The 15,623-nt window shown below is 37.9% G+C and overlaps 1 protein-coding gene and 1 pseudogene across 4 annotated transcripts in view; one reads left to right on the top strand and one right to left on the bottom strand.

Annotated features, from left to right (window-relative positions):
* The window catches only part of Mgat4a (alpha-1,3-mannosyl-glycoprotein 4-beta-N-acetylglucosaminyltransferase A), a 104,033-nt gene that overhangs the window by 18,056 nt on the left and 70,354 nt on the right, over positions 1–15,623 (bottom strand). For all 4 annotated transcript variants that reach the window (XM_069988492.1, XM_069988489.1, XM_069988491.1 and 1 more), the window contains exons 7-9: positions 12,767–12,880; positions 10,747–10,822; positions 1,588–1,702 (exon numbers count right to left, since the gene is read on the bottom strand). In XM_069988492.1, coding sequence (XP_069844593.1) covers positions 1,588–1,702; positions 10,747–10,822; positions 12,767–12,880 — 305 coding nt within the window. The remainder of the gene's footprint in view (positions 1–1,587; positions 1,703–10,746; positions 10,823–12,766; positions 12,881–15,623) is intronic.
* Positions 4,285–5,843, top strand: LOC138804389 (transcription factor IIIA pseudogene; annotated as a pseudogene).

The following is a 15,623-nucleotide window of genomic DNA, read 5'->3' on the forward strand; positions in this document are numbered from 1 at the left end:
AGGCCTTCACACATGCTAAGCAAGTGTTCTTACCACTGAACTACAGCCCAAGTACTAACATTAAACTCTCTGCAAAGTACTATAGGCAGTACTATTCAAGAATACTACTGTGTTATATTTTTAGGTTTTGTTTGTTGCAGCGCTAGGGATCAAACCCAGATCCCTTGCACATGACAGGCAAGCATTCTACTAAAAGCCTTAGTTGTTTTTAGACAGAGTATGTGCTACCATGACCAGGTCTTACTTTTTTTTCCTCCTCAAAAACTGGGTCTCATATTTACTAGGCAAGTATTCCACCATGTGAGCAATTCCCCCGAGTCCTTTTTGTTTTAGTGTTTTTCAGACAGGTGTCTACCTCCAAGTAGCTGGGATCAGTTGAACATCACTTTATCTAGTTTGAGTGTGGTTTTTATTGTTGTTTTGTTTTGTGCTTGTATTGGGGTCTGATCTCAAGGCCTCACATTCTTTCTTGGCTTTTTTGCTCATGGCTGGCACTTTACTATGTGAATCATGCCCCCAGTTTCAGCATTTTGCTGGCTAATTAGAGATAAGGTCTCTCAGATTTATCTGACCAGGCAGGCTCTCAATCTTGATCCATAGTTCTCAGCTTCCTGAGTAGCCAGGATTACAGAGGTAAGCCACTACTAGCTGACTTCTGAGTATTTTTAAACATTTGTAAATTCTTTCATTTCTTCAGCTTTAAACATTCTTTTTCATAGCTGAATTTAGAAAATTAGCCTCCAAAAGTTCTTAAAATGAGCATCCCAACTAGTTAATGAAAGAAAAAAAAAGTAACCACTCAATGAGAACTTCACACAGTGAATAAAATATCAAGAATTCATACATTAATAAAAATCCCAGGGGCTAGGAATGTGGCTCAGTGGTAGAATGCTTGCCTAGCATGCATGAAGCCACAGGTTCGATTCTTTAGTGCCACATTAAAAAAAAAAACCTGAAATGGCACTGTGGCTCAAGTGGTAGAGCACTAGCCTTGAGCCAAAGAATCTCAGAGACAGTCCAGGCCCTGAGTTCAAGCCCCATGACAGGCAAAAAAAAAAAAAAAAAAAGAAAGAAAGAAAGAAAAGAAAAATCCCATGTGTTTCCAGGACTGTGATTGGCATAAGCAGCTCTCTAGAGAACTTGTAATTCTCTCCAGAGAACCTTAGCAACCTCCAAATTCTGTCTTGTTCATTTTCATCATTTTATACAAAGAGTTTTACCTAAGTTAAATTTTTCTCAGAAATCCATTTCCATAGAAAAAAGCTTTAACAGGTACTGTGGTTCATACCTGTAATCCTAACTACTCAGGAGGCTGAGATCTGAGAATCACAGTTCAAAGCCAGCCTGGACAGGAAAGTCCATGGACTATTATCTCCAATTAACCACCAGAAAACCAGAAATGATGCTGTAGCTCAAGTGATAAAGCACTTGCCTTGAACTGAAGAACTTAGGGGCAGTGCCCAGGCCCAGAGTTAAAAAAAAAAAGAAAGAAAGAAAGAAAAAAGTTTTAGGACAGAAAAGACAATTAGCTTAATGTTCTGAAGCTTGGTTATTTAGAAAAGTAAATGAGTAAGAAAATTTTCTTACCAATAAAGCCTAGCTGGGAAAACTCTAGAATCATCCATTCCTCAGAAGAAAGTTGAAGTGCAAAATTTTTTATAGTATTAAAATAATTCTGTTTTACAATAATATCATCTTCAAGCTAGAGAAAATAGGACATCATTAATAAATCAAATTGGAGGAAAAGATACAGATAGAAGAATATATTATGGGAAAAATCATATTTTCATCATGAAAATAAACAAACAATGGCCTAAAATGAAAATTAAAACTCAGAAGTAATTGAAAAGAAATGTGGAAAATAAGATGCTTTCTGTAGGTCAATTAAACCACTCCTTAACTGTGGAAAATAACAATGTAATCCTGTGAATTGCTCCTTTTTTTTTTACATTTTATAATGCTCAAGAAGATTCCACACTATCTTTACATCTTTTGAAGAAAAATAAATTTTGTAAGCATTTACATTTTTGTCCTTTTTACATAAACCCATACCTACTCACAGGCCAGGTCCCTTCATTTTCCTACTTGTACCTCGATAGCTGAGTTCACCAACATAAAAGTTGGTTTGTGCCAGCTAGACAGACATCTTTTGTTATTGACACAGATGCGTATATAAGTCTTCCATCGCCACCTATTTAACAAAGCTGGAAATAGAACTCACAGTCTCATGCGTGCTAGGCAAGCACTTTTCCACTGAACTCTTATCAAGTTTTAAAACCATGCCCAGTGGCTCCTGCATGTAATCCCACCTACTGAGGAGGCAGAGAGCTGAGGATCATGGTTCAAAGGCAGCCCAGGTAAGAAAGCCCATAAGACTCTGTACCACAAATTAACTACCTAAAAAGCTGGAAGTAGAATTGTGGCTCAAGTGGTTAAGTGCCTTGAGCAAAAAAAAACGTAGGGACAACGCCCAGGCCCTGATTTCAAGCCCCAGGACTAGCATCAAATTTTATATATATATACACACACATATATATAATACATTGTATAGAATATTATGTTATATATGTATATATACATATATATACACACATATATACATATATACACATATATATACACATATAGATTCACATGCAACTGTAGGAAACAATACAGTGAAGTCCTGAATATCCATCATCCAGATCTTCCAGCATACTCACAGAAGAGAGCCCTGCCAGCACTCAGATACAATTCATTTACTCAAATGTCATCAGTTTTACTCTAATTAGTTCTGTGTATGTTCTATGCAATTTTACCATATATGTAAATTTGTGTGACCACCACCACAACAAGGACATAGAGAAGCCCTGTCCTGAAGATCCTTTGGGCTGCCTGTTTATATCCCCTCTGCCACTTTACTTACTTCCTCGACTTCCCAACACCTGGAGATTAGCAACTATTCTCCGTCACTACCCTTTTGCCAAATTAACAATGTTATATAGCGGGGCCTAGTTGCCCAGGTCTGTAAGCTCAGCACTCAGGAAGTTGAGGAAGGAAGTTCTCGAGCTGGAGGCCAATCTGAGTTACATGGAGACTTCAAGTGAAAACAGAAACAGCAACACCACCAAAAAACATACGTACAACTATTTATGGAATTATATAGTTTATAACCTATTGAGACTGTTTATGGTAGGACTAATACCCTTGGGATCCAATTTGGTGCGTCAATACTTTCTTTTGTTTAATAGCCCTCCTATGGATGAGTAATAGTTTAACAAGCCACCTTCTGAAGCACACTGGGGGGATTGATCTGCAGTTAGGAGCTATTGCAAATAGAGCTGCTATGCACACTTATATGCAAGGTATTAGGGAATCTAAGTGCTTCTCAGACATCATGGCAAATCACTGAAAAATTCTAACATATCTCTCATTAGTGATTGGTAGTTTACAGAGGGAAACTAAATATCAAAATGCAAAACACTTCCCAGGGGCTAGAGGTATGGCTTCATTGTACAGTGCCTGTCTAGCACATGTGAGGACTTGAGTTCATACCCTGATACTACCAAAATAAATAAATAATGTTTCTACAGAACATAGTACCAGAGAAAGGGCTTATTCTATATATGAATTTATTTCAGAATGTTTAAGTGCAAGGAGAAAATAAAAACTAACGGGGGTGAAAGGAAACAAGGTGAAGGGGGACAGGGATCAAAGTGAGATGAGTGAGAATATAACTTGCTTTATGCAAGCTTCATCTTTGGAATGCTATTGTTTTACATAGCTAAGAAGGAAGAAAACAACCCTAACAAGGGAATATAAACTAAAATAAGTGGAACTAGTTTTAACATCAACTTGGTGGCATGGTCACACAGAATAAAGAACTACTCAGGTAATTCTCAGGTGAAATCATTTTCACATGTGGTGCTGTGCATCTATTTGTAAGAGAAATATATTGTAAAGGGGAAAAGCAAAAAAAGTGTAGTCATCTTCTCAATAGAGACACTGTATTTTAGAGACACCAGAAAAAAAAAACCAATTGTTTTATCAGGATATTATTTTTTTAAAAAATAAAACAAGACTTTCAGTGTAAGGGAAAACCAAATACATATTTTAAATTTACAAGATTCTAATAACTTTATATATGAACTGAAAATATCAATAAAAGCTGAAAAAATACCCTTTTTATTGCTCAAACTGATAGAGGCAAGGACAAGGAAATAGCACCTCACAAGCCTACACCACAGCCTCCAAGAACAGTGGGGCTCCTTCAGGAAGTGACTGACTGCAGATCTGGGACAGGAAATGAACAAGCTATATCTGTCAACAAAGAAGTTATCAGAGATCAGAGGACTTAAACAGGAAGGATATAAAGTAGATGTGAAGCAGCTCCCTCTTGATTATGATGTATCAATGTGAACATGACTAAGAATAATTGCAATGTGCTGATGCATTACTAAGTGTGCCAAATCTCACAGAGGGTATGGTAAGTGACTTGATCCAGTGAAACTAGAAGGGGCCTGGGGTGGGGAGATAGGTACCCTGGAGCCACGCACCATGGCAGGGGTGGTGTCATCTTAGACCATAGCTGGCTAGAGCCCAGCTCTGCCATCCTCCCTTCCTCACATTCACTAGAAGGTTCACCGGCTCCTTCCAGGACTGCTGCGCTAACTACAAGGCCTGGAAGCTGGTGAGTTGTACAGCTAGTGGTTGTGACCGAGATTCAACACAAAATCCAACTTGAAGAAACACGTTGAACACAAACAAAAACCCAGCAAAAACAGTATGTATGCAAGAAGGTTGTAAATAAATACCAGCAGCTGGAAATACATCAGTGACAGTATACCAATGAGCCTCTGTTCAGATGTCCCCAGGATGTGGGAAGCCCCTTGCTTCACACCACTGGGTTAAAATGACACGCGAAGACAAAAACACAGACTGAACTTCTAAAATATGTGAGAGCAACCTATAAAGGTAATAACATGTGAAGTATGCCAGAGATGATAATACAAAGTAACGCATGAAAACTCACATCTCAGAAAGGGATGTGTGTCCAAGAGAAGGCTATGGTAGGACCTACACAACTGTGTTCAATCTCCAGAGTCATATTCTCTCTTTCCATGAGGAAAATCACCCATTAGTGTGTGAACAAATGGCTATGGCAAAATGAAGTCTAACCAGACATGCTGTGGTAGCTGATCCTGACAAGAAGAAAATGAAGCTCAAAGTAAAATGATCTGTGAAAAACAGAGCTTGGCATCTCTTCTTAGTAGATACATTCCTCCTAAGGTGAAACAGGAGAAAGACTCATTTTTGTCTCAGGATGCAGGGTCGTGAAGCCATGTTGAAAACACTATGCCCTTGGCAGTTGCAATACTTAGCCCTCTACTGGGAACTACTTGGCCTCGATGAAGGACACCAGTGAGATTCTTCTCACTCAGGAGCTTTCTCCCACCCCACCTTTTTAAATCAAAATCACTGATGAGGAACGCATGGAAAAAAATTAAAATAAATGGCCACTACTGACTACTAGAGTACCAATTTAAAAAAAAAAAAACTAATAGATAGAACTAAGCATTTATAACTCCTTTTCATCATAAGTAACTAACCAAACAATTAAGGGGAAAAATTCTTTATAGAGGAACTCAGTTTTGGACAGCATTAGAAATTACAGAATTAGAATATTGCTACCTGTCACTCTTACTAAAATAATAGGCCTCAGCAAAAATAACTAATGGATATTGAAACTGGAAGAGAACGGCTCCTGGTGGTAACTAAGAGAAGAGCTGGCAACATGGAATTTGCTGTCTCTCTCTCGGCATCACACACCTGGGGCCACTGATAGAATGCCTCATTATGTGACATTGTAAGGAGACCATGATTCAGGAATGCCTGAATCATGTCTTTGGAAGAGTATTCTAATTTAAGTCATTCATAATAAAGCAGCACATGAAGCTGTCCCTAGAAACTTCATTCCAAGTCATCGGCATGGTGTTAGGACAGTTGGTATTTTTCTTTCCCTTTCCATATATGTCCTTGGTGATTTGAGGTAACAATTCTATATTGCCTTTTGACATGCACTGTTTTGGGGGGTTGGGAGAAGTGTGAGGAAATGAAACCAGCACTTCACATGTGTTAGGCAATGGCTCTACCACTCAGCTACATCCTCAGCCCATTTAAAGAACCACTTATTGTATTGTAACACTCCTCCCCCATCACCCATGCAACCATAAAGTCCCATCTCTAGGGACCAAGTTCTACAAAGACTGGGGTAATCTTAGCTTCCCCATCTCTCTGCCAAGTTTTCTACAGGTAACCACTTTGTAAATATTCAAAACTAACAGGATTTAAGGACTTCTTAGGTCAAATCATTTTCTAATTTTGTAGACAGCCGAACAGACTCATGGAAGGGCTCCTACAGAATGTACAACTAACTATATAATTTGGGGGCAAACAGCACTCAAGAAAATTCATTTAATTTATCTTAGGTGCAGCTGAAAATGTAGAAGCAATCTAATCACTAACAACAATTACTACAATGTCTGAATAACACTTTAAGAACTTATTAAAAATTGTATCAATCCCTTTTATGGTATCTACAATATGTTAAATAATATAAAAACAGGTTATCAGTCAGTATGTATAATCTCTTGTAGCTATAAACGGATTATCTTAGACATCACCAAGATGGACAAGAAAATCCAGCCTTCCTTCCTCCAGAGACATGGTTTTAAAATTTAGAGTGTTCCGTACAAGTTCAATCTACATATAAATGTATATGAAAACATACACACCATATATCTGATGTAACCCCTTTGAACAATTAACAGTATAACAAAATGAATACTGAAGGTGAAATACATCTGAGGCAGGTGGGAGTTAAGGAAAGGAGATGGATAAATGGGCAAAAGAATAGTGGGTCATTAATATATGAAAATGGAGCTAGGAAACATTAAGAGATGAGGTTGACAGAGATATGGGAAGAGAATGATGGAAGGATGACAGGGATCCAGATGTTTTGTCCACATAAATTAACATGTTGAGCTGAAACTTCTTTGAACAACTTTTTTTTAAAATTTTTATTTATTTTTTATTGTGAGAACAACTTTTTTTTAACCAATCCTGGGGCTTGAACTCAAATCCTGGGCACTGTCTCTGAGCTCCTTTTGCTCAAAGCTAGCACTCTACCACTCAAGCTACAGTGCCACTTCTGGCTTTTTCTGTTTATGTGGTACTGAGGAATCGATCCCAGGGCTTCATGCATGCTAGGCAAGCACTCTACCACTAAGCCACATTCCCAGCCCTGTACAACTATTTTAAATATATTTTAAATTATTAAATAAAATTAGAGCATTCAATAGCCAGAGCCCCTTTCCTTGAAAAGGGAATCAGCATGATTGGGAAGAAACACCAACTGCTGAGTTCTCTATAGGAGGGAAGATAGTAACACATTCAATGTCTTTGGATTCTGGGGGTACACCCCAAGGGACTTCTCTCTTTCCTAAATCCAAACAGTAACAGAAATAGGGCACCAAGCAGTGACAGGAATAGGCCCCAACTAGAAATTAAGAACAAAAGCTATTACCACCAGAAGCCTCAGTACCAACAGACACTAGGCAGAGAGAGCTCCAGTACTCTGGTTTAGTAGACCATCAGAGGCCTCAGTACCATCAAGGAACAGGAGAGGGAGCACCACAACAGAAATCAGAGGACAGAGTGCCAGAAAAGGCTTTAAAGGGCTCAATAATCTTTTCATAAGATGACTAAAATAATGCCTTGCAGTAAAATCAGACTGCAAAGGCTAAAAATAAGCAGTGAATTTGTAAATGCAAAAATCCCAAAAATAACAACAAAAAATACTGTCATAAGATACTTGGTGAATTGAAAAGGACAGCTAAATATCATGAAAAATGGTGTCTGACAGCATCAACAGACATAAACTATGGAGGAGAGCATATAGAAACTAGATATATGAAGAAATAAAACCTGAAAATTTCAGTAAAGGTCTTTAACAACAGACCTACCCAGGTAGAAAAAAGAATCAGCAAACTTAGAGACAAAACTTACAAAATTAATGATTTAGAGGAACAGACGGAAAAAGAATTTTAAAAATGATGGTATAAGGGAACTATGGGCACTGTAAAACAATATAAAGAAAAAACATCCCATTTGAAGAAATAATGGCTGAAATCTTATTAAATACAAATAGAAAATGGACATATAAATTCTCTACTATGCTAAATCTAAAGACACCAACACTAATAAACACCATAATCAAGTTTCCAGAGTTACAAAAAAAAAAAGAAAAGAAAAAATAGGAAACAGGACAGAGAAAAGGACCCAACACACAAGGGGCCTCCCCTTATTAGGAGGAAGAAGCAGTACAGGGAACTGAACTCAGGGATCCTGCTTGTTAGGTAAGTACTCTTCCATTTAGGCCATACCTCCCAGTCTATTTTTTTTTTCAGTTGGTCATGTGGCTTGGACACTGGGCTTGGGTGCTCTCCCTGAATTCTTCAGCTCAAGGCTAGCGCTCTACCATTTGAACCACAGCGCCACTTCAGGTTTTCTTGTGGTTAATTGGAGATAAGAGTCTCACCAACTTTCCTGCCCAGGCTGACTTTGAACTGCAATTCTCAGATCTCAGCCTCCTGAGTAGCTAGGATTACAGGCACGAGCCACCAGAGTCTGGCTCAGTCCTTTTGTTTTTAGCTTGATTTTCAGATAAAGTCTCATCTGATATTTATGCATTTTCATAAATGAATAAATTTCTGTGTACATGGATAGTAAAACTTACTATTAAAAAGTCCACATTACTGAAAGTGACCTACATAGTTAATGTAATCCCTACTCAAATCTTAATGGAATTTTCACAGAAATGAAAAAAAGTCCCTAAACTTTATATGAAATCTCTAGGGACTCCATAGCCAAATCTTAGAAAAGTATAAAGTTGGAGACCTCACACTAATTGATTTTAAATATACTATGATATAATAGTATGATATAATAGTATCCCAGTACAATATAAAAAGAGATATACAGGTTAACTGGGTGAAATAAAGCCCAGAAAGAAACCATTACATACATATATGGACAAATGATTTTCCACAAGTATGCCAAAAATACACAATAGGAAAGCACAGTCTTTTTCAAGAGTGCTGAAAAAAATTGGATAGTCCATATAGAAGAGTAAAACTGGACCCATATTTTATAGCATATACAAAAATAACTCAAAATAGGTTAAAAACATAAACAGAAGAGCTAAAATTATAAACAATAGAACTTTTGAGAGGTAAGGGTCTGGCTAAAATTCTTTAGGTAACTGAATTCATGCCTAACAGGGGATTGTAGGTGCTTAGCTGCTCCTTCATTCTATTTTACTCTCTAGTCATGAAGTGGGTGGTTTTTGCACACACTCTTGCCTTGATGTGAAACCTTAACCACAGGTTCTGTAAGTCAAAATAACTCCTTCTCTTTTTAAGTTTATCATCTTGGGAAGCTAATGTCAAATGTCATAGAGATATTCTCAACTCAATTTATCTTCCTTTCCTGTGAAGTCAGGCTGTTTCCTTCTCTCTTCCTCCACCTGAAGTTTCCCAGCCATTTCTTTTTTGATTAAGGGCCCCAGAGTGTCTTCTAACTACTCTCATCAAAATCATCTCCTAAGAAAGGATCTAAGAATGTCTACAGTAAAAAAATAAGAACTGGAAGCCTTACTGCCATACTGAAGGGAATTTACATTTTGAACAAGGGATAAACTCTCATTGGTTAAAGAAATAAAAATTCAAATTGTGGGATTTAGGCCTAAGTCATTAAGAAAAATGATATTTGAAAAAAGTAAGTATGGTTGTGTGTTTGTGTGTGTAAGCGCACGTGTGTACCAGTACCAGGCCTTGACTACTCATGGCTGGTGACAAACCATTTGAATCATATCACTACTCTAACATTTTGCATGTTGATTGAAGACAAAGTCTCTCCAACTTTTCTGCCCTGGATGGCTTCACACTGTGATCCTTTTATCTTGATTTCCTGAGTAGTGGCTAGTGGCTACTAGTGTCCAAAATACTCTTTAAAGTGTTGTCTAACTAGCTAACCCACAGTTCTTAGATCCTTTCCTAGGAGATTTTTGATGAGAGTAGTCAGAAAATACTCTAGGTCCCTTTAATCACAAAAGAAATGGCTGGGGAGCTGCTGGGAGAGGAGGAGAGAAGAAAACAGCCTTACTTCACAGGGAAGGTAGATAAACTGAGGTCAAAGAAACACATTTATTGTGCTTGCATAGAATTAGGGCCATAAAGTCAAAATCAGGATGCCAGAAGTGAATGCCAATTCTATTACCTTTATATAAATGAAATTACTATAGCCTAACACCAATTATTCTACCATGAGACCACTAAAATTATTGTAAGAAAATTCTTTAAAACTTGTGAAACAATTAAATCTGAGTTCACTGTAACAGTGGAGAGAGGAAGAAGGAAAGAGCAGAAGCGGAGGGGAGCAAAAGAGAAGGCAAGACTCAGTGAGCTGTGCACATGTTCACTCCACCACCTAGATGATGGCGTCTGTACTTGCTGAGCCAAGGACCTTGAAGGCCACATTCTCAATTACCATGGAGAGCCTCTGCTCTCTAAGATAGAATTAGCAACATATATTGCTTAGAAGGATTTATCATGGTTGTGAAACTTCCTGTTTTAATGAAAATATGCCCTTAGTAGTAATACTTTTTCTTTAGAGATGTGAAAAACATTTTTAAAAAAACACACTTACCTGAATGTAATATACACCCTTTTCCTGAGCATACATCATTAGAAAACAATAATCCAAGTTTTGCTTTGTTCTCCATCTGAAATAGTTTCACAAGATAAGTTAAGAATCAGCTTTAGGACTGGGAATGTGGCTCAGTGGTAGAATGCTTGCCTAACATGCATGAAGCCTTGGGTTTGATTCCTCAGTACCACATACACAGAAAAGGCTGGAAGTGGTGCTGTGGCTCAAGTGGTAGAGTGCTAGCCTTGAGCAAAAGGAGCTCAGGGACAGCACCTAGAATCAGAGTTCAAGCCCCAGAACTGGCAAAAAAAAAAAAAAAAAAAGAATCAGCTTCAAATTTAGTAAAATAAGATTGAATGCATTGGCCTCAAGAGTCTATTGTAATAAACATACACAAGATAGACAAAGAAAATTCATTTTCCCTAATGAAGCCTTAATGAGGGTATATTCCTAAGAATACTAATTCTCAAGATGTGTGAATAAAACAGGAGTATCATATAAGTCAGTATGGAAAACACTGTATATGTAACCCTCTTCTAGAACTGTTTTAGAACATTAGAGCCATTAGAAGATCCAGTTGGAAAGATGTAACTTTTTTTGTTTTTTTGTTTTTGTAGTGCTAACAATAGAACCTAGAGCTCCATACATGCTATGCAAGTGTTCAACCTCCCTATCAGTCCAAGAAAAAAAATCACTTATTTTCCAAACTTCCTTGATCATAGGTCTTTCTTTTAGTAGCCTCTTGATATTTCATTGATCTAGTGCCTTTACATTTTAAAGACTGTTACTCTGGTGTCCAGGGCTGCCTTTTGCAAACAGGTTTCACTTAATACACACTGAGCTGAGTACAATGGTATGTATTCAACTGGGCACTGTGGCTCACACAAGTAAGCTACCCAGCAAGTAACAATCATGAGTATCATGATTCAAGGCCAGACTGTATAAAAAGCTAATGAGACCAATAAAAAGTTGGGCATGTTGACTGCACCTGTCACAAAGCTATACAGGAAGACTAATAAACAGGAGGATCATACTCTAACTCTGGGCATAGATTTGAGACCCTAACTGAAGCAAAAAAAGGGCTGGGTGTGTGGTTCAAGTGGTATAGCATCTCCCTGGCAATCACAAAACCCTGAGTTCAAAATCCTAGTACTAGCTGGGCACTGGTGGCTCACACCTGCAATCCAGAAGATTACAAAAAGCTCTTCAGAAGGCTTAGACCTGGAGGATTTTGGTTCAAAGTCAGCTCAGGCAGAAAAAAACATCTCATAGATATTTCTTATCTTTGTTAGCCAGCAAAATGGATGGAGGCATGACTCAAGTAATGAAGCATCACTTGCACAAATGCTGAGCAAAAGTACAAGGCCCAGAGTTCCAGCCCACACCTCCCCCCAAAAAAATCAGTACTGCCTAAAATAGGTGTATGCAATGAACAAAGAATAAATATGAACTGAATGCTAAAAAATATATTAAACTTATAATACCAGTTTTCTGAGCATTTCTGATGGCCTATAGAAACACACTGACTAGTGTTGAGTAACAATGGTTCTAAGTCATTTCAAGAAAACACAGTAAGAAGCCAGGCACCAATGGCTCATGCCTCTAATCCTAGCTACTCAGAGGATCTGGATTTGAAGCCAGCCTGAGCAAAGTCCTTGAGACTCTGAACTCCAATAAACTACTCAGAAAAAGCCAGAAGGAGAGCTGTGGCTCAAGTGGTAGAGCAAAAAGCAGCTGAAGAACAGTGCCCAGGTCTTGAGTTTAAGACCCAGGACTGGCACAAAAAAAAAGAAAGAGAAGGAAAAGAAAACACAGTAATATCAAGGCTCACACTATGCTCTCATTCAAATTAAGAAAATTCCTTCAGAATATATTTCACAAGCAGTCCTGAACTTAAAAGTAATGAGGCCACCTAGAGTATTTCCCAAACTTAATCCCAAAATACTCTAAGCTTTGATGAACAACTATTGTAGACATCAAACTGACATGAACAGAGTATTTTAAATGACATACAGCTCACCTTACTCTTTCTTTAGAGTCTCCAAATGTCTCCTTCAGGTTTGTCAGGTCAGGGTAATAGCTTTCAGGAGGCGATATTATTTCCACCAAACCAGAGCTGATTTCTTTAGAAAATCTATTGTGAGAAAGGTCAACTAAGTTATTTAAATTCTATGAGATTTCATTTGTCTAATGCTCAATGTACTGGATCTAACATAACACATCTGTAGGTATGTATAGCAGGTTATGTGATCACAAAGTGTTCGGTGAAGTAGTTCATCCCTGACTGATATCATTTACTAGAAAATGCAGGTTTCTGTAACAGCCTAAGTTTTTGCCTTTGTTTTTTTCTAACAATGCTTTTTAAAACAGTGTAGAGATGCCACTATCCTTAAAGTAGCATTAAAAACCCTGGGCAAACTGTAGGCATTATATTCCTAAAACGAATCAGAATTTAAAGCAAACATATGAAGTTCTCACAGGAAATAAAGAATTGAAGAAAGAAAACAAATGAGTATTTGTGTGCATCCAAATACATTGTTCATGTAAAGTTCAAGGTTCTATTTTCAGGACACTTTAGTTGTAGGTTATAGTATTCAGGGCATTCTAAATTAGTTCCTCTCAAGTGGGGACAATTTCATCCTTCCTGAGGACACTGTGGTTGTCCTAACTGATGAGCAATAACACCCTTAACAGCTTATGGATAGGCACTCAGAGTTTGTCCAACATTCCATATGCACAGATACCCCCTACAATAAAGAATTCTCTAGCCCTTTGGGCTAGAAAGGGCTTTTGCTGAGAAAACCTTTTTAAAAGTTTTGAAACCATTTCTTTTTTATATACTTTTTATTGTAAAAATACTGTACAGAGGAGTTACAGTTACATGAGCAAGGTAATGAGTACATTTCCTATCAAGCATTGCTACCTACTCCTTTGTTTTTCCCCTACCATCCCTTCCCTCCCACCTCCACAACCACACTTCCCCCTCACCTCACCTCCACCCCTCCCACCCCCGCCTAAATTGCAAAGTTGGTTTTTCAACACAGTGTCTTGTGCATCTCATTGTTACAATGGGTCAACCTGTATCCCTATTTAAGCATTTTGTTTTTTCCCTTCTCCTCTCCAAACTAGAGAAGTGTATATACAAGATGCAGGGCACCAACATCAAATACAGTGAAATCAGGGGTTATACCATGGGGGAGGAACATACAAAGAACAAAAAAATCACATGGTACATTATAAATACCCATTTCTTTACAAATGGTACTATATCATTCTTCCTAATGGAAGAGAGAAGTTCCATATGTGTATATATGCCACATTTTCTTGATCCATTCATCCACTGAGGGGTATCTGGACCAATTCCATACCTTTGCAATGATGAATAGTGATGCAATGCACATGTCTGTGCTGGTAGCTTTACTGTATGCTGGTTTGGAATCTTTTGGATAAGTGCTCAGGAATAGAATTGCTGGATCATTGGGTAGTTCTATGTTTTTTTGAGGAACTTCCATACTGCTTTCCAGAGTGGTTGAACAAATTTACATTCCCACCAACAGTGTATTAGGGTTCCCTTTTGGCTGCATCCTCACTAGCAAGTGTTATTGTTTTCTTGGTGACAGCCACTCTAATTGGGAGAGGTGGAATCTCAAGTCAGCCAGCCAGGCCAAGAGAGATAAAGGGTGATGTTTTCCTTTCCATGTGGAAGCTCTATTCAGCGTATAAACTTGTAAGTAAATATGTTGGGTGTTACGCAAGTGCATACAAATGTGTTGACTGACATATGATCGATTCAAGGGAGAACTCAAATAATTTAATTCCTTAGAAAAGCAGTCAGAGTTCAACAAAATAAACACTAGGATGCAGGTATTGAAAGGGATGGAATGGGGTCAAGGGATGCAGTCAAGAATCCAATGTATATCCTATAAAATTAAGATCTTCCCTCCATCTTCTTAGTAGGTGAGAATGTTGAAAGGAGTGACATTAATCAAGATGCATTGTACTTATAACCTGCTTTATTAAATGGCAACTCCTTTGCATAACTACTTAAAAGTTAATCAAAGTTTTGAATTCAACTCACTGGTGCAAACATAAAGTCTTTTTGTATTCTCATTTTTCATTTCTCCACAAAATGAGTATGTATCTGCCTTTGCACAATATTTCTTGGTGCTTAATTGTACTTTTATTCTCCTGGCCTTGCCTGCATATTTAGAAAGAAGCACATCAACAAAATAACTACATATGTTCACAAACCTAGCCAAGTGGTCTCTAGGAAGGAAAATCAGGAACTATTATCCTAGTTCCTTATTTAAGTATTTATACTATTGTGTTCTATGCAGACTACCAAAAAAACTTAGCACTTAAAGAAAATCTAACAAATTACAATTTAATCCTAAGCTTTCTATAAGTTACCTACTATAATCCCTGCCCACAGGAAATTGGTAACCAATCTTTGCCAAACAGAGCAGATTTAGACATGGTTTACAGCACATAAGTCTATAATGATTACATTAATAGCTGTCCTGACAGCTTAAAAAATTACTTGATAGAGGGTAAAAGATTTTAAACAATCTCAAGAATAGACTTTAAATTGACAGTGTTATATACATATGATATTTAAATCTCCTCTACAAATGCAATATGCCTATTTTATCCCCTCAGATCACTGAATTTTTGGGGGGGGGTACGATCGTGGGGCTTGAACTCAGCCTGGGCGCTGTCCCTCAGCTCTTCAGCTCAAGGCTAGCACTCTACCACTTGAGCCACAGCGCCACTTCCGGCTTTTTTCTTTTTTCTTATGCGGTGCTGAGGAATCGAACCCAGGGCCTCATGCATGCAAGGCAAGTGCTCTACCACTGAGCCACCTTCCCAGCCCCAGA

This window comes from Dipodomys merriami, unplaced genomic scaffold (assembly GCF_024711535.1).
Source record: "Dipodomys merriami isolate MVZ:Mamm:240054 unplaced genomic scaffold, mDipMer1.0.p SCAF_36, whole genome shotgun sequence".
In the NCBI taxonomy this organism is placed as follows: domain Eukaryota; kingdom Metazoa; phylum Chordata; class Mammalia; order Rodentia; family Heteromyidae; genus Dipodomys; species Dipodomys merriami.